This window comes from Marmota marmota, unplaced genomic scaffold (assembly GCF_001458135.2).
Source record: "Marmota marmota marmota unplaced genomic scaffold, marMar, whole genome shotgun sequence".
Lineage (NCBI taxonomy): Eukaryota > Metazoa > Chordata > Mammalia > Rodentia > Sciuridae > Marmota > Marmota marmota.
The window spans coordinates 52,937,522-52,956,252 of NW_026000005.1; the positions used below are offsets into that span (position 1 = coordinate 52,937,522).

Below are 18,731 nucleotides of genomic sequence, written 5' to 3' on the forward strand. Positions count from 1 at the left end.
CACGTTCTGCGCCTTCCAGGTGAATGGAGTCCTTGGGGGTGGTCACTTTCCTAGCAAGGCTGCCCACCCAGGTGTGGCTCGCGGTGGGACTCCCTCTTCCTACTGAGACCCTTCTTCTAATGTGTGGGGCGCCGCGTCCTGGGTGCCTGACCATTCACGGGCAGCTGGCGGTGCTGAGAACGAGCTGCTTAGTGGACAGACTTCTGTTCACTGTGTTCTCACTCCTTCAGGCGTGTGCAAGGGCGTGGAAGGTTGGGTGTGCTTCTCTGCCCCTCCGCAGCCCCAGAGGACCTGCCAGGCCACCACCCAGCACAGCTACACCAAGTCCCTCTGTGCCTGTGTCTGCACAACAGAGCATCTACCTCCAGGCACAGACCTTGAGGATGAGGTCACAGTCACCCAGCAGCCCCAGGAACCCCAAGCCACAGACCTCACATGGGTGGCACGCCAGCCCCCACCTGTGGGGAGCTGAGCAGAGCAGGTGAGGGACCTGCCTGAAGCCACGCTGCGAGGCAGGCTGAGCAGCGTCCCGACTATGGGGCCAAAGTAGTGGAGGCGCTGCCCATAGACCCAGGGTGGGCAGTACAGTACCAGACAGTCACCGTGTAATATAAAGGCAACAAACATTTTTAAGTCACTGAGAACTGAAGAAACAGTTTCCTAAAGCTCGTACTGAAAAAAAATAAATAAAAAACTACTATAGGATAAATTCCAGGCAAAGCAAGGTGTCGGGAACCACGGCCAGCAGAGCAAGGCCAAGCGGACCCACGGAGCTGCAGGACAGAGCCAAGGGGGACTGACGACTGTCTTGGCCCAGGAGGAGGCCACGCGTCCTAGGAATGCAGAGGAGACATTAGGTGACCAAGGTGGAGAAGAAGGAAAGAGCGGAGGGACGGTAGGTATGTGGCTGTCCTTGTTTAATAGTTACATGTGGCTCCTGAATTAGGAAGAGATAAGAATGATTCATGGCACACAGCAAACGTTAAGGTCACGATGATCATGATCACGTAATAGAGAGAGCAATACTCTATTTTCATTATGGCTGCTAGTGGCCAAGTATCAGATACCATGTGTCCTCCTCCCATAGAAGGGATCAGGACTCCTTAAGGGAAGAGTGGGAACGAGCCCCGCCTTTCCTGGGCACAAGAAATGAGCACACTCGGGCTGGGGTGTGGTTCAGCGGTAGAGCACTCACCCAGGACGTACGAGGGCCTGAGTTCGGTCTCAGCACCACATAAAAATAGATAAAATAAAGGTATTGTGTCCAACTACAACTTAAAAATAAATATTTTTTTTAAGAGAGATGAGTACCCTCCACGCACGCAGTCACACAGGAAGACTGGGAACGGGGAAGTGGGTGCCACCAGGGGTCATGGCTGAACCCAGAGAAAATAGGTCACCACCACGACGTACAGAGGCCAGCTCAACGCTCTTCCCATCACAAGGCAGCAGCTCAGTGCCAGCCCCATAAGCAGAATGGGGATCGCTACACCAGCAAATCCAAACTGAAAGGATGCTCGTGGGCTACCATCTCGATATCACCACAAGCGGACTCCACAGGCCAAGAGGCCAAAGAAGGGGGACAGCTGTCCAGCCAGTGCACAGGACCATCTCCGCTTGGGGTGGGGGACACTGCAGACTCGAGGCAATGTGGGTAAACCTATGGGGGCAGGAGGAGGGTGGCAGGCTCCACAGTCAGGACATCAGTGGGACGTGAGAATCACAGGTAAGAGAACACTTGGACATGAGGCTCTGCAAACCAGCCCTTCCCGAAAAATCACAGAGGTTAGCAGCATGTTGAGCTGCTCAGGAAACTTTAGCAAGTTCAGAATCTGCAAAGTGTGCAGAAAACCGTATCCCACAAGTCACAGATTAGAACACCACGCCCACCGGCCCACCGGAGCTCCTCTGCCACCACCTGCAGGAAAACGCTGTCCTCGAGCAGGGGACGGTCCAGGGTGCGTTCTGCAAGCTGACGTTGACAATGCCCAGAAAATGGCAATAAGTAACAAGACAGATGGCCCCAACATAGGAAGATCACTGCTTAGCAGAATCCACAGGCTGTGCCCGAGCAGCCTCACAAACGCTAGAGTCCTGCACGCTCGGGTTATCATAAGGAACAAACGGAAACTGTTGTGAGAAGACATCACTCGATGCTTTTTAAAGAACAATGGTGGTAATAGGAAGCCAAAGAAATAAGGTCTCTGGTGTCCTCCACAGAATTGGTGGATTTTTAAATGGTAGAAATAAGAAACAGTAAAATCAACAAAATGTTAGAAACTCAAAAATGTGGAAAAGGACACAAAAATAAGAAAAGATAATAGGTGGAAATAATAGAGTGATTTTAAAGAAGCACAGTAACTGAGTAATGATGTTCCTTCTTCTACTTTACGCAAATGAATGTAAAAAGCTGGAGAAAACGGAAATTGTCCTAGGAACCAGGATTAACCAAAACCAACAAGACAGGGGATCAGATGGACAGTCCCCACAGGAAAGCAGAGATGCTTGTCAAGCTTCCCCAGAGCACAGGCCCCGTCAAGCAGCCAAAGAACCCAGAGGCACACTCCAGGATGGGGTCGTCCCAAGACCGTCCAGCTGCTGGCACCAAAGTCCAGCAAACACCGCTGCGAACCCGCCTCCTCCACAAAGGTCCACACAAAACCCCAGAGTCAATACCCACAGACAGGCCCCAGCGCACAACAGGAACCTCACTCTGGGAGAGGGCGTCCATCTTGGGGGCAGTTGGCAGGCCCAGCAATGAGGAGGCTGCTCGGGGACCAAGCAGGGAGGGTCCCTTGAGCCCAGGGGTTGGATGCCAGCTACAGGGAGAACTGCCTCATCAGAAAACAGCCAGCACGGATGGGGCGTGTGTCAGTACCACTATTCCACTTTGTCACTGCGGGGCTGGGTGAGGAGGGCAGAACCAGAGGCATTAAAACCAAAAGGACTAAATCGGGGTCACTTCCAGATCCCGAGATGGGACGCCAGGGCACAGATGAGGAAATCCATGAGCACTGATGTCAGCCAGCGGGAGAGTCGTGTGACGGCTGGTGCAGAAACCGCACAAGGGAAAGGTGGCGCAGAGGAAATAGGGAAAGGCGCAGCAGACTGGGGGGAAGAGAAGAGCCCACTGGAAATAGCAATAAAATCCCAAGGAATAAAATCAACAAGAAACGTAAAAATTCTGCATGAAGAAAATTGTAAAATGCTTCTGTGAGACCCAGACAGATTTAGAATAAATAAAAAGTCAGATTGTGCCCGTGAGCACAGAGAACATCACGAAGATGTCCACTCTGCAAAGCTCAACCTGAGACGTGGTCACGGTCAGCACACCACAGGACACTGACCACAGGGGAGCCAAGGTCAACACTGAGACTCACCTGAGGCCGAGGCTGGACCAGGGAGTCAGATGCCGGCCACGCTCCCGGCTGCACATGTGTGAAGCAGGGCCTTCTCATCTCATGGGAAGGGAGAGGCTCGGGTGTGCGTGGGGAGTGCGGGAGGCCTGCGAAACCTGGCGGGGCGACTAGAGCTGGCTGGGTGGGCGGAGTGACACCAAGAGTCACAGAGAGGAACAGTGGAACCCCAGTGTGGGCACCCTGCACCAGTACCCCAGGGTGAGGCCTTCCTGCTCAGAACCAGGCTGACAACCACTCCCTACCCCAGGGAGGTCCAGGCTGAGAGAGGGCAGCAGCACCCTGTGTCTTCAGCTGTGGTCAGCTCTGGGGCCCTGACTGCATATGACATTGACCCTGAGCCATAAGGATGTGACTCCAGGCTGGCACTGACCACCAGCAGGCAAAATCTACCCATCACAGCACTACACCACCTCTGCCCTGTCCACTGTTCCCAGGTGCCCTGACCCTCCAGCCCCACTTCAGGACACTGCTGCTGCCTCCAAGCTTGCTGCTTGTGTGGGTCCAGGGCCTGTCTCCTTCCCCAGCCCATGACCCCCTGGGCTCTCTCCAGCCACCTCCACAGCCAACCCAGGGGCAGCTCTGCAGGGTGCAGCAGGCCCTACCCACAGCCCTGACCAGCCCCTGCCACCCACACTGGCCCTCATCCCCCCAAGACCAGTGGGCAAGCTCCATCCTACATGGGTCCCAGGTGGCCAGGAGGGGCTGGGGGAGCTGGCGGAGACCCCCAAGTGCCACCAGAGATCCACCAGGGCCGTGGCCTCCCCAGACTCTCCATGGAGACCCTATGTCCCGGTCCCTTCCATCCACCCACTGCTCCCCCGCCCTGCTCACTGATGCCCTGGCACAGGGAGAGGAAGCTCGGCTCCCTCCGCCCGGCCTCAGCCTGATGGGGCAGGAGCAGGTGGGAAGAAGGTGGTGGGGGCCAGGGGGTGTCCTGCAGCTGCTCCTGCCCCTGAGCTGAGCTCCGATGCGGGCTCAGCTGACGGAGTGCAAGAATCCAGGCCAGTGCAGGGCTGGGCGGCTTTACAGGCAGCTTCAGAAGAACTTGTCCCAAAGCCCTGGAGGCCCACGCTGGGGACGCTGACTGCCTCCTGAGTCCTTCGCCTGATGGGAAGGCACAGCACCGTGAAGAGGGGGCAGGCCAGGGTGTCCCTCTGCAGGCTGACGGCATCTCTCTAGAATGGGAAAAAAGTGGGACCCAATGGGGGGCTCTGGACCACCAGGAAGAGACCTGTCCTCTTGCGCCAAGGTCACAGGAAAGGATGACATGTGGGCCCTGGAGACCCTTCCCCTGTCCTCCTAAGACGTGTTCCCAGAGGGCCTTGAACGCAGGCTCTGACCGTCTAAGTGGCCGCCTGCTGCTGGCCTCCAGGAAGGCCTCCTGGCTGGTGCTGTACAGGGGAAGCCCCGGGTGGAGTCCTGCCTCGGTCCCTCCTGAGGCGACACTCTGGTCCCAGGGGCCCTGGCCAGGCTCAGCTTCAGGGCCATCTGCCCCAACCTCAGATTTCAGGCAAAATCAAAGACTTTTTAGAATTCAGGCAAAATCTTGTGATTTTTTTTCAAGTAGTTTGGGCTTGGCAAGTGCCCTCCCTGCTCCGCCAAGCCCTCCTTCCTCTGTAATTTAAAGAAGGAAAAAGCACAGAGACAAAACCACCGTGCATTCCGAGGGAGCCGCGGTCGGCTGCGCAGACTGCCGGGGCCAGCATCGTTGCCAGCAACTTCACGAGCCTCTTCCTGAGTTCACAGAATCTTACTCTGTTTCATTTCACGTCTGTCAATGAGATAGTCTCTGAAAAGAGTCAGAGCCAGGCGGGCCCAGGCCACGGATGGCCAGGTGAGGCCTGCAGAGACCCTGGGCTCCCAGGCCAATAGAGCCTGCGTCTGGGGCACTCCCGCTGGGGGGAGAATGGCAGGACAGCCTGTCAGGGCCCCTGCGAGGAGGGCCCAGTGTGGGCCTCACCTCGACCCACCATGCTCATGCACCACACAGACCCTTCCCTGAGCCCCGTGGTGTGCCCAGTAGGGACAGCACCCCGGGGCCCCAAAGGCTCAGCATCGTTGGGGCACATTGGCTGAGACTGGTCCACTTTGGGTCAGAGGCTGGAGGCCTGAAAAGGCCTTGGGGCATGGCTGATGCTTGAACTGAGGCTGGGCACGGGGTACGGGGTTGCTCCAGGAGACTGGGAAGGCAGGAGGACGGAGGACGGAAGGGAGGCCTCTCCAGGAAGCAGACCAACCCAAACCAGAGGCAGGAGCCAGCGTGGCAGGGGGACCCCAGAAGGGCTCTGAGGAAGGCAGGCGAGTCCTGGGCCCAGTTCCTGCTGCCCACTAGTCCACGAGGCATGGGCTGACTGGGTCCTCCCTGAGCTGCTGTGCCCTGGCAGCAGTGTTTTCTGTGGCCTCCAGTGGGGGATGGTCAGTCCCTGCAAGGCCCAGGCCTCTGTGGATAGGCACCACACCCCGCGGAGCGGCTCAGCCACACGCCCACAGGTAATGACAAGGCGGTCCATCCTGTTCCCAGGGCCAGGAGCCAAGCGTCAACAATTTTGAGCAGCGGTTTCTGAGAGGTTTAGGGGTGGTGTCTGCACTTTGCTGAGTGTCCCACTCTGCAGCTCTTCGAGGAGCAGAGCCTCAGCGCCTGCAAGCACCAGGCCACGGTGGCCCCAACCAGCTCCCGGAGCTCACTTGGGGCCTCCTGCACCCTGCCCTGGGCAGCGCCCAGTGCTGAATCTCCAGGTGAAACTCCCAGAGGACCAACTTAAAACATGGGTGAGAGGATGACGCAGACCCTGGCCCTTGACAGTGGGCCTGGGGTGTGACTGCTCCCATCTAGGACACCAAGACAGAGACACTTGAGGGTCAGGGTTCAGACCCTCTCAAGTGGTCAGGACTCACTCATGTAGGTGCTGTCCTCCCTAGCAGCCAACCTGGAGCAGGGCCCCTGGGAAAGGTCATGGCCGCAGGCCCTGAGGCAGGAAGGCAGAGTCGGGCAGTGCAGACCAAAGGCAGCGAGCAGGCCACAGGAAGCCCAGAGGGGGACGGGACCAGGCCTCGGCTCAGGGCACACGCCAGGCTGAGGTTGTCCAGCAAAGAAGCCCTCAGGCTGGACGAGGAAGGCTGCACTGCAGCCGGGCAAGGTGGGACAACGTCACTGGACCTTGGACAACTGTGCTAGCCCAGGAAGACCATGGCAGCAGGAGAGGCTGCCACCTGGAGAGCCCAGCGCTCAGGGCTGGTCTTGGCTGGTCTGTCCGATGGCACTGAGATGCTCCCACCTCAGGTGGGTGTAGTCCTGGACTGCAGGCGGGGGCACCACAGCAGTCACCACCTGTGACACACCAGGCCGAGGAGCGAGAAGAAAGCCACAGAGAGAGCCGGACACCAGTCCTGCACACTTCCCTGATGCAACTTCAGATAAACCGCACAGTGGAGAAGGAAGAGGAAGAAACCTTCTAGAAACCTCCAGTCAGCATCCTGCTCAGTGACAGAACTTTCAGAATCTGGCCCTTAAAGTCAGGAGAAAAGACAGGGGTCTTCATCCCGACCAACATCTTTCTATTTGTATACTAGACATCCTGATCAAGGTAGAAACATTTTTTTAAAAGAAAGTCACAGATATTTGGAAAGAAAAAGATCAAGTTATCTCTGATCACAAATGATGTCATTTCCTACCTCAGGAATCAGAAGTGTTTAACTGGGAAATTAGATAATTTAGAAATTAGATAACTTAGCAAAGCTAAGGTTGAAAGGTCAAGCCTCCCTGCACTAACTCTCCTACACACCGCCATGGCCCCTGGAAACGCACCGTGAAAAACAGGGCTCGCGACCGATCCGGGAGACATCTTGAGAGGAAAGAGGGGAACGGCCTAGACACGGAGGTCGTCAAACTCCACTGAGAAGCAGTTAAGTAAACGGATCTGAGGGGGAGTCTGAGGTCCATGGGCTCTGCGATGCGAATAGCTTTCAGAGGAGCTCGGTTCTCCCTGCTGCTCTGTAAAGTCAGGTGACACGCACCATCAGATGCGGGGCTTGACAGTCAGTCCAACGTCCAGACGCAGGAGGACAGCCGAAAGAACAGCCGAGACGGTTCAAAAGAGGAACTAACACCCTTCAGCCCGACGTCACTCAGGTGCCTCTGCCCAGGGGTGGCAGCAAGAGCCACGGGAGCGTCTAGTCCTGCCCGGTGCGGCACAAAGCACCCAGGGACAGGGACTGCGTCACGGCAGATGCCAGCAAAGAATCTGGTCTTTACCCATGAAGACTTCAAAACTCAACGCAGGAAGACCAAACATGAAGGCGAGAACGGAAAGGACCCGGATGGACAGCGCAGAAACACACCCCGCGGTCAGCAGGCCTACCAGGGCCCTCGCCTCCAGGAGCAGGGGCCTGGGAGGGCTCAGGAGGGCCAGCCCCACCCTGCAGACGAGACCCAGACCTCTCTCCAAACGGGACGACTTGGCCAGATCACCCAAAAGGGGCAGCGTCCACCCAGCAGCTCAGCACGCCTGTCCCGTGGTCGATCGGTGGACCACACACACCCACACAACAAAACTCTGGAGCAGAGGCATGGCTGGCCCACGGGGTGCAGCCCTTCCCTGGGACACTGCAGGGCCGGCGTCAGGCCTCCGGGACGCCCGGAGGGCTCAGTCAGAACAGAAACTTGCCCGGGGGCCCGCCATGGCACCCCGTAGGCGCGGTCTCTGGGGCGCGCGTTTCAACAGGAACACACAGGAAACCTGTGAAGAGTCTACCTGAGCAAGTGGTGCCCGGAGAGCTGGGCGGCTCCCAACCAGAAGCAGCCAGGACCACAGAAGGACCACGGGGGGGGCCTGTCTCGGGACGGCCACCGGAGTAGGAACAAAGCCACCCTTGCAGTGACAGTGGCCTTACCCAGTCTGCCCCGCTGGGAAACCCCTTGCTATGGGATTACAAGTTTGTCGGCGACTTCTGAATGGTCAACCTTAAGGTCCCTGTTTAAAACACAAGCGTGCACGTGAAATAGCTCCGTCTATGTTCACTTATCAATCAAGGTTGGCCTGGCTGCTCGGCCTCCCTGCTCGGCCTCCCTGCTCGGCCTCCCTGACTCTGTGAGAGCCTCCTGAGGCCGGGCCTCTGCTCATTTCGCTTCAATAACTCCCCCTGTGGGGCATCCTCCCGCAAGTTGGGAATGTGACCCAGCAGGACAACGTGGCCCTGTCACCACCACTGACACTGTCATCCACTGGGACAAAGAGTCACGCAGATGCTATCATCATCGACACCTGCATTGGGCTGTGAGGTCATGGGTCACCTCATCCACAGCAGCAGCCATGGCTGGCTTGAGCGGTCAGGCAGTCCAGTTCCCCAACATCCCACCCTGTGGCACCCTGTGGGTAGCTCTGGGAGCTGCAGGCCACACCCATGTGGGTGAACAGCCAGGAACCGAGAGTCCCCGGAGCAGGGGTTCCAGGGGGTTAGGAGCCCCCAGAGCGGAGAGGCCCGCGATTCAACCAATTAAAGGAAACAGCTGTGGAGGCCGTGCCTGCCTGGTGAAGGACCTTTACATCAGGGGCAGCAGCTTCCTAGTGTCCACAGAGCGCAAGCTCTTCTGCGCTGAGCGGTCATGGTGTCCAGGGCTCCTCGTCTGGACTACATGACCTGGCTTCAGAGGGATTCAGGGATCAGTCAATGAGACAGAAGAAAAGGGGTTAACACATGGGGCACATTGTGGCCTGGTCTTCCAGCCTGCACTGGCACCGGAGGGGCCTGTGTCAGAGGGTGACGGCCACACCAGCTGGTGGAAAGAGGACACCCAAGTGCAGCGGGCTGGCCAGCTCTCGGGGCCACGTGGCCGCAGGCACTCAGGTTGTCTTGCGTGAGCGGTGGTGATTTTTCTGAAGCTTAGTCAGAGTCATGCAGCGTCAGCCCACAGGGCTTAGGAAAAAGGTAGTTTTAGTTCTTAGTTAATCTAAAAAAAGGCCAGATTCAACCCAGTTTACAGTGAGTTTAAAACCTCAAAGAAAACAGCAGGACGGAATCTGGTTGCAGGTGCACTGGAGTTTTACATGGAAATGCCATCTTTTTCATACTCATCTCCTTATTTACAAAAATAAAAAACACAGTGAATCTTTTGCAAAGTTTAGGTTCACTAAACTTGTGCAAAGCGCCCCAGGAGTGGTCCCACATTTGCCCCCGTGGTCCAGGCTTGGGTAACACCCAGAGGCTTTTCACGACCTGGGGTTATTCAGCCTTGGTTCTCAAAAGCCACCTGGTGATGAGCAGTCTCAGGTCAGACCTTTAACCCCAGTGTAGGCTGAGAAGCCATCAAGCGGCCCAATTACGGACGTCACAATAGCCTTGAGATGAGATGATGATCCCGATCCTCTGCTACAGGGTGGGGAGAAAAATACAGGTGTTCCCTTTATTTTACAAAAGAGTATTTTATCAAATTGCTGTGAGTTATTTTACCAACAGCTGAAAACGCAAGAGATACAAGTTCCCTTAACTCTAAACAGCAAGACTTCAAGAGCTACAGTGTTTCAAACAAAAAGTTATAAAAATTCTAATTAATCTCACTAGTTAATTCATCCCACATGGCTGGTTCCTATTTTCCTTGCCACAGGGAGTGTGGCTCTGTCAGCCGTCCCCTAGAGTGTCAGAAACCCTCACTCAGTCCAATGGCAGGATTCAAAAATCATCCGAAACATGTACTTCTCCGTCTTTTTTCAGGGAATATTTTGCAGTTTTGTATCCCAGCTGCTTTCCAAGTCTTTGGGATGGGAGTTTGGTTGCTTCTGCAGCATACAGCCGATAACTGCTGACATCCCAGCAGGACATATCAGCTCGAGGAATCTCGGGCCATTTCTGGAACACTCTCGTCGGTAACAGATATGACTGAGGGGGGGTCTGGAAACCCTGGCTGCTCCACAGGCCTCCTGATGTTCTGTTATGCCCAGTAAGGCCCCTGGTCCAGTCTCTCCTCCTGGACTCTGTCTTTGTGGTGCTGGGGGAGACCCAGGCCCAGAGCTGGGCAAGGGCTTTCATAGAGCTGCACCCCCAGCCCAGAGTCTGTCTGCCTAAGGAGACGAAAAAAGTCGTTTTTAAATATTCTGGGGGCCTTCCTGGGAGCTCCCAGGGTTAAGGCAAAAAGAACTTAGTTTAGGATTTGATTTGGGGAGCTATGGAACACATCAAAAGCTTCAAAACACTTGGCTAAATAGGATCACAGTTCACTGTAGACCACACAAAAATGGCCAAAGATTTTAAAGGCAAATACAGAAAGTCACATGAGTGTACAAAAAAGCTTAGCTCTCTTACTGTTGAAAAGAGTCACTTTTCTTAAAAGATGAAAGACCTAATATAAGACAACATGAAGTGTGAGAAATTGATAAAACACACAATGTTTGTTTCCAAGGCCAATTGCTTAAAAGGTAAAGAAAAAATTCATCTTCAAGATCAGATCAATACTACAGGAAAACTTTGCCCTTTCAACAGACAGGAAACCCAACTCAAACTTCACATCAGTATGTTATTGGGCTTATGTCTAAAAGCATAAATAAAATCTATTTAATTTTAAAACTTTGACCACACGTAAGATTCCTTTCTCTGTCTGCTCAGATTTGATCTTAGTCGTCGTCGGCCTCCTCCTCCTCCTCCTTCTCTTCCTCTGGAATCGTCAGCAACTTTGCTTTACAACAGAATTTCTTTTTCACATACCTCGTACACATTGCTTAATTAAAAACACACCCCACTTCTATGTACAGTGACCCTTATCCATGGCTTAGCTTTGCCCTGTTTCAGTCACCCATACTCAACCACTAGTTGGAAATTTCCAGGAAAAAAAAAATCGCAGTTTTAAACTGCACGTAAAGTTCTGGGTAAGGTAAAGACATCCCTGCGGTCCCAGCCCAGCCCATCCAGGATGTGAATCATGTCTTTGTCCTGCGGATCCAGGCGTGGACTACAGGCTCCTCAACTGCAGCAACCCAGTCAGCAGATGGACTGCGCAGCACTGGGTAGGGGAGCGACAGGCCACACCCACCTACCTTCTAGGACAGAATGTGGTCACAGCCATTCCACTGACTCCTAAACTTCACCCTACTGTGTCCAGGAAGAAGCCCGCACACTCACACACGCGCATGCACACGCATGCACACGCATGCACACGCAAGCACGCAGACAGGTGCACACACAGACACACACAGAGACACACATGTGCATGCACCAACAGACACACGTGCACACAACCCCAGATAATGCCATATGTATACAGAACCATATGTGTTCATGGCATCACAGTGGTTTGGGACATCCATTGGGGGGTCTTAGGACACCCACTGAAAGGGGATTACTGAATGGTTATTTCCTTTCATTCCTATTACTTTAAATAGTTTTAATTATATACATCAATTAAAATTTTCAACCCCTAGTAACCTTAATATCCAGTGAAAACTAGGAAATACTCGACTTCATAGCTTTTAAGTAACAGGGACTTCCCCGCGGCACAGGACGTGCTTAGCTGGGAACCAAGTATCACTGGCTCCTCCTTAATAAGACATTTAGAAGCCGTCAACTTCTAGAAGGGCAGAGGGTTTGAGCACACAGTTTCCCAGAGATGATATAAGAAGGGGCGAGTGTTTGGGTTGCCTCTGATGGATGAGCTTACGGTCTGCTGTTCTTTAGTACAAGAATTTACAAAAAATATCTCAGCTAAGCTTGGCTTATGTGTGCAGATCAAGCAAGGTGGAGTCCCCTCCCAGACCCAGCTGGCTGTGTCTGCCCGGGTCCTTCAGGCCTGGCCTCTCAGTGTCACCTAGGCCAGCTTCTCTCCAGCATTCCCATGGCCTGCACGGCCACAGCCTGTGATCCAAACCCGGCGGTGCTGCGGCGGCGAGAGCACACCCCCACTGGGTAACTCACTACGCGCACAAGTCCATTCCTCCCACCTCCAGAGGCCAGGAAGCCCAAGACCCAGGCGCTGGCCAGTGGGGTGCCTAGAGAGGGGGCCTTAAAGGCTTCTCCGGAGGAGGACACTGTGTCTTACGTGACCACGCTCCCTTTCCAGGGAGGCACTGGCCTTCTCTGGGCCGCACACCCTCCACTGTTGCGCTGTGGACTGAGTTTCTGCATGAGTTTTGGAGGGACACAATCGTCCACACCATTGCAAGGCCTCAGTGGCAATCTGACTTTGCAAGGGTTTTTGTTTGTTATAAAGTGTCAATTTACCTGCAGTGGGTCTGAAACCAACACCACCACCTGGCCTCTCCTGGAGCCAGAGAGGCTGTGCCTGAGCTCCAGGCTCCCTGCCCCTCACCCCGGGTGAGCTCCCTGCAGGGGCCTTCAGAGGTCTGGCACAGGCCCCTCCCAAGGGATGGAAGGCCCCAGACAACCCCACACCCTGGCAGCAGGGTCGGGAGAAATGCAGGACGACTGGTTGTAACTGAGTCCTGGGGGAATCCTCTTCCCGGGACACGGGCCGGGTGGAGCCTGTGGATAGTTCTGGTGGTCCTCCAGTGGAGACGGGCCTGGCCTCTCCAACTCTCCAAGGCCTTGCTCGTTCCTCAGGTTCCGTGCGTCAGACTTCCGGCTCTGCAGGCCCTCGGGCGCACTGCAGGCAGGTCCCAGGGTTCTATGCCTGGGTCCCCCCAAAAAGCTCCACGACAGCTTTGGGAACAGGGAAGCTGCGTGTGGGGCGCAGTCTCCCTTCCCCCCTGTAGCTCTGCTCTTCAGTGCTGCGCCCTCCAGAGGGGAGCACAAGGCTGGGGACGTGGCCAGGGGAGCCAGGCTGCTCCCAGGCGGCACATGAATCACCACTTCACACCTCACCCCCACCCTGTCTCTTACAGGCAAACTCACATAATAAGATCAACCTCTTTAAGGCCATTTGCAGATCATCTTGGGAAACATGATGGTTCAATCCTCTGTCCTTTCTAGAATCAACTTTTTTTTTTTCTGTTAAGCTGAGAAAGTTCTTTATATATTCTGAAAACTAGACCCTTTCAGAGATGATTTGCAAGTTTTCTCGCATTCGGTGGGCACCTGTGCCCCTCCTCGGCCCCACGCCTCGGTGCGAGGGGTTGAGGTTTGAAGGGTCATTGGTCTGTTCCTCCTTTGGCACTCGCCCTTTGATCTCATAACCAAGAATCCTTTGCTGAATCCAAAGTCGTGATGACTCCCCCATGGTTTTCTCGCAATGATCTTAGCTCTGTGAGGTTGACCCACTGGGGTCCAGCGTGGCATCTGGGGTGAAGTAGGGGTCTACTCAGGTCCCACCCCTTGGTTCAAGAAACCGTCTCTCTCCCACTAAATGGTCTTGGTACCGTTGTCCTCTCAGCTGACTGCAGACATGTGGCTTTATGTCTGACTCTCCCATCAGTCTGTAGTCTGTCTTCACGCCAGTGCCCTTGGTTTGGAAGACTGTAGCTTTGTAGTAAGTTTGAAATTGGGAAACGTGAGTGTTCCAACCTTGTTTCTCTTTTTTTAAGATTATGCAGCTATTCAGGGAACAACCTTTGCCCCTCAGGGTGCCCTCCATCTGCCCGGGAACCACAAGCTCCCAGAAGTGAGGTCCAAAGGTGGCCTCCAAGGACGAGGCCCACCTGCAGCCCCATCTTAGCCTTGGGAACACTTTGGTGTGAGGCCTTCAGAAAGAGTGAGGCTGTCTGACTGTCCCCTCTGACAACAGCTTTTCCAGACAGTCTTGAAGGGCCGGAGCCAAGGGCCAGCCGGCAGGGAGGCCCCCACCTCCTGTGCCCGCCTGACCATGTGCTAGCCACCCTGAGGCTGCACTAGAGGCTGGGCAGGAGGGCAGAGCCCCTGGGCCAGGCCACTGCCACAGGCTGTGCTCAGCAGACTCTTTCCTTGCCCAGTTCCCCGCTGTGTCTTGCTCCAGACCTGCTCCTCTGACCGGCTCCTGGCCTGAAGCTGCCCGTAAACAGTTGCAAAGGCCAGGCCACCCTTCACCTCTGGTCCCACTGTGGCTGCAGGATGGGATGAGACCAACTGCCCCTTCCCCTCCCAGTGACCAGGCAGCCTGTTCCTGTCCCTGGAGAAGGCTTCACGCCTTCCTTCCTCAGGCCTCAGTGGCTCCCCTTCCCCTCGGGGCTGTGGCCTGACAACTGCAGAGTCCTGGTTCAGGCCAAGCTGGTGCCACTGCTCACAGGGAGGCACGGAGAGCCCAGCCTCCCTCCAGGAGCCACAGCCTGCCAGGGCCTCCCTCCTGGGGACTCAGCCTCCTGCTCCCTGGCAGCATCCACCCTCAGGAAAAGGCTCTGCCCACTGAGCCCCCACCCAGGCCAGTGTCACACAGCACAGCTGCTCCGCCTCAGCCAGGTGGGCAGGGACCCTTCCAGCCTGTGGGCTGCCAGCCAGGGCCACCGAGGCCTCAGCTCCCCTGCTACCAGGCCTGGGCTCCTGAACTCAGCGCAGGTGCCCACTTTTGTTCTCTGCTCCCCTGTGGCTGGCCCCCACCCTGGCTCTGCTCCTCCTGCAGTGGCCTTTCTTGGGGAAGACCCTGGCAAGGCCAGCCCAGCACCCCTTTGCAACTTCAGCGGGAGCAGCACCATCCAGCACAGCCACAGGGAGGGGCTCTCCTTCCACCCAGCACTCAGGGCAGTGTGTGGTCTTTGTCCAGTGGCCACCTGCCATGCATTGTGGCATCTTGGTGCATGAGGTGAATGAGGTGCACCCCCTGCAGGAGCTCTGACGACACAGAGCAAGAGAGCGGGGTAGAGGGAGGCCAGGTGGCGACCCAGTCCAGCTCACTGGACTCTGCTCTTGTGGGGTGGCGTCACCTCTAGCAGGCACAGGAAGCACACAGAGAACCAGGAGCCCATCGATGCGAACTTGAACTGACACACAGCAGGGCTTCCAGAGCCACAAGTGGCCGGTTCCATGGGCTGAAAACTAGAATCCAGGCTCCCGCGGGCCTCATGCTGGACCCGATCCTGGGGTGGGGGGTGGGCAGGTGGGCTAGTGCCCCAGCAGCACCTGTCCTTTGTCCTTCATGGCCAGCACTTCAAAGGGGGGGTCCTTTCACTTAGAGCACAGCAGAGGACATTTTCAATTGGCCTTGTTCTGGAAATTGCTCCCTGTTGGGGGGACAGAGTAAACCCTGAGGCCAGGCCTGCTGACAGACTTGCCCATCCCACCAAGGGCACAGGAAGACCTTCAGGCCCCTCAAGTTCAGGAGCCCTGTCTGCACAAAACCCTTGGACTCCAAACTTCCGGAGCCGGAAGCAGCCTCAGGTCATCCTTATCTGAGGGAAAGGTGTAGGCAGAGGCTGGAACGGGAGTCAGGCAGGGGAACGGTCCTCTCCACCTGGGCAGGCTGCTCTCACATGCAGGTCAGGGATCCTGGCCTCATCCACAGGCAGGTCCTTGCTGCCTTGGGATGGAAGTTGGGTTAGAAAGATCATCCGGGTCACATGGATCGCAGAAGAAAAAGACCAGAGCCAGCAAAAGTCCAGGCGGGAAGAGGGGGACAGAGGGCCAGCAGAAGCTCCCAGGAAGAAGAGCAGACCGCTGAGCGGTGTCCATGGTGGCTGCCTACCCGTCTCTGTGCTGGGAAGTCGTGTGCAGAGTTCAGCCCAACACTCAGGCTTCCTCTTCGTCCCCAGAACCCGGCCCAGGGCCAGAACCAGGGGACAGAAAAACAGCCCAGGGATGCTGCGCCCAGCTGGCATGGCTGTGTGGGGTCATCTCCTGTTGCCAGGGTGCTCAGACCAGAGAGACAGGCGTCAGGCCCAGAGAGGACAAAGGCGGCCCGTGTGGGTGGCCCAGCCGCTCTCTGAGCCGACCTTCCCTGAAGACTTGCCCAGACTTCAGCTGATCAAAGGGTCTCAGGACTCAGCAGAGCAGAGCGGCTGCCAAAGCACTCTGCCTTGGAGTTGAGTGCCCTGGGGCAAGGGTTTGAAGGGGGGCACAGGACCACCCTCGAAAAGAGTGGCCTCCATGTTCTGTGTCCTGAGAACCCTGGGGCATCCCACGCCCACCCACCAGTGCACCCCAGAGTTTAGACTTCAAACCCTGCTTCTCTGAACTGGGGGCCTGGCCCAGGACTGGGACATTTCAGAGACCTACTAAGTGTTCCAGCCGGGCAGGGACCAGTCTCCACTTCCCAGAATCCATACGGGAGCCACCCTGAGGGGCTGTGCTGGGCTGAGGTCCCTTGGAGGGACCACAGATGGCCTATCACTGTGTTTCCCAAGCGTGAAAAGGAGGTGGAGAGCGCCCCGGCACCTGGAGGCTGTGTCCTCAGAGGCCAGCAAAGACCCCTGGGCAGCTTCTCCTCCTGTTACCAAGCCCTGCAGACCTGCTCAGGGCCTCCTTCCTTCCAGCAAGGATCCCAGTCATCCTTTGCAGAAAGATTTCTGGTATGGAGGTCCCAGCCTGCTCCCCTGCTGCCCAGGGGCACTGGGCTGTTCCTGGGAGCCACTTCCTCTCCACTGGACACATCTTCCCTCAGGCTGCTGCCGGCCCTTTAAGGTGTGGGGACCTATGTCTTCTGTAGTCCCCCAGGACACCACACCTCCTGCGTGCCCAGCTGGTCAGTGCCATGACCTGACCCCACCTCATGCCCTCTGACCCCAGCTGCCTAGATGTACTGCTCCCACCCCCGTGCACTCCACTGCCACCAGGATTGACCCTTACAACAGGACGTCCTGCAGTGACGTCGTGAACATGCTGGAGAAGCAAGACTTTCTGGTCTCTGGGAGTGGGCTTCCCAGAAGTGGATCCAGAGCCAGGTCACAGGGGCAGCAGGGAAAACATCTCACTGAGCTCAGCACCTCTCTTTGATCTTCCTGGAAGATGGGGACCTGAAGCTGAAGGCCAGCCCACCTGTGGCTGGGACTGTTTCTCCTCTCCAGGGCCAGCCCTGGCCCTGCCTGGCACTCCCTCACGGATTAAGGCTAAGCACCCTGAAGCCACCCGACACCAAGGAGACCAAAGGGAGAAAACAGCAACAGCCCCTGACCCTCAGCCAGGGAGGGAAGGCAGCTGGGGTCCTGCACCAGCCACACATGTGGCCCTCGGGTCTCCTCACCCAGGGCCATTCTCCAAGAGGCCTGTTCTCCTCTCACGCCTGTTCCCCCTGATGGAATGGGCACAGAATGAGCAGTGCTTCCTCTCTGGGGGCCAGTCCTGAGACCCGCGGGTGGCAAGGCGCCAACCTGGCAGGTGGTGCTAAGGATGTTCTAGGGGAGGGGTCACTGGGCCAGCACCATAGCTGTGATCATCACATCCTTGAGATTTGCTGTCCACAGGTCCAGAAATGACCTGGACACTGCCCCTGCCCTGAGGACTCACTCTCTCATCAGGATAAAAGGAAACCTGGAACAATGGGTTACCCTCACCTCTGGATTCCTAGAGCAGCTGGGTCCTCCTGATGCCGCTGCCTGTGGGAGAGGGAGGCAGGGAGCCTGGGAAGCTGTGAGGGAGGAGGAGCCAGGCAGGCCTCAGGCAGGTGAAGGGAAGCCCGCCAGGCCCGGGCAAGGAGAAGCTGGCCTGAGCCTGCAGCACAGGGCTCTGTAAGTCACAAAAGTGACACAGAGGCGGGACAGTGGGGGAGGGCAGATCTCCGCCAGCTACCTCTCAAGCAGTGACTCAGTTCTCTACCCAGGGGGCAGTCTTCTCTGGGGGTGGGGCAGGGAACCCCAGCTACGGGTACTAAAGGTGCCAACTTTTGTGTTCTCCTCCCATTTCCAGCGATGGGTTCATAGACTGGCCCAGGTCACGGTGGTCTCTGGGACCACAGCATGGAACAAATGGAGAAGCCGGTCAGATACCAGCACTAATTAATGGGGGGATGCCTTGGCACCCCCACTTCCCTTTCCACTGACAGCTAAGGGCACTGCCTACTCTGCCGGGAGCCCACCCGCCCTCACTCCTCCACAACCTGACCTGTAGGTCCAACCCAGCCCTTCTCCAGAGGTCACTGGCCGCCACCGGCCGCCAAGCCTACAGACCCTCCTCTGCCCCGTCGCTTTTGTTTCTCGAGCACCCAGAGTCACGTGGAGGGGACCAAACACCGCGGACAATCTCCAACGACTGCCTATACGCAGACTTAAGAGCCGGGGAGGGCTAGTTTCTTGGCCAGTTTCCCGCGAACAGCTCCCACCCTCCCCCACAAAAAATCAGGTGTGAACTGGGGCGAGGAAAGGCTCCTGGAGAGGACGGGGGAGAGACGACTGGCACCGCGTGCAGGCGAGGAGGCCGGCGGCGGACGGAGGTGCGCAGCGCGGCAGAGGCGAACGGGCGCTGCGGGAGCCGCGGTGCACGGCGCTCGGCCAGGTGCGTGAAGCGGGGCAGAGCTAGGCATGGGGAAGCCGGGGA

The 18,731-nt window shown here is 56.6% G+C and overlaps 1 protein-coding gene across 1 annotated transcript in view; it reads left to right on the forward strand.

Moving 5' to 3' along the window:
* Positions 1-5,831: 5,831 nt before the first annotated feature.
* The window catches only part of Gpc1 (glypican 1), a 37,297-nt gene continuing 24,397 nt past the window's right edge, over positions 5,832-18,731 (forward strand). The window contains exons 1-6 of the mRNA XM_048807999.1: positions 5,832-5,909; positions 6,032-6,155; positions 8,581-8,692; positions 9,143-9,273; positions 18,241-18,301; positions 18,537-18,689. Coding sequence (XP_048663956.1) covers positions 5,832-5,909; positions 6,032-6,155; positions 8,581-8,692; positions 9,143-9,273; positions 18,241-18,301; positions 18,537-18,689 — 659 coding nt within the window. The remainder of the gene's footprint in view (positions 5,910-6,031; positions 6,156-8,580; positions 8,693-9,142; positions 9,274-18,240; positions 18,302-18,536; positions 18,690-18,731) is intronic.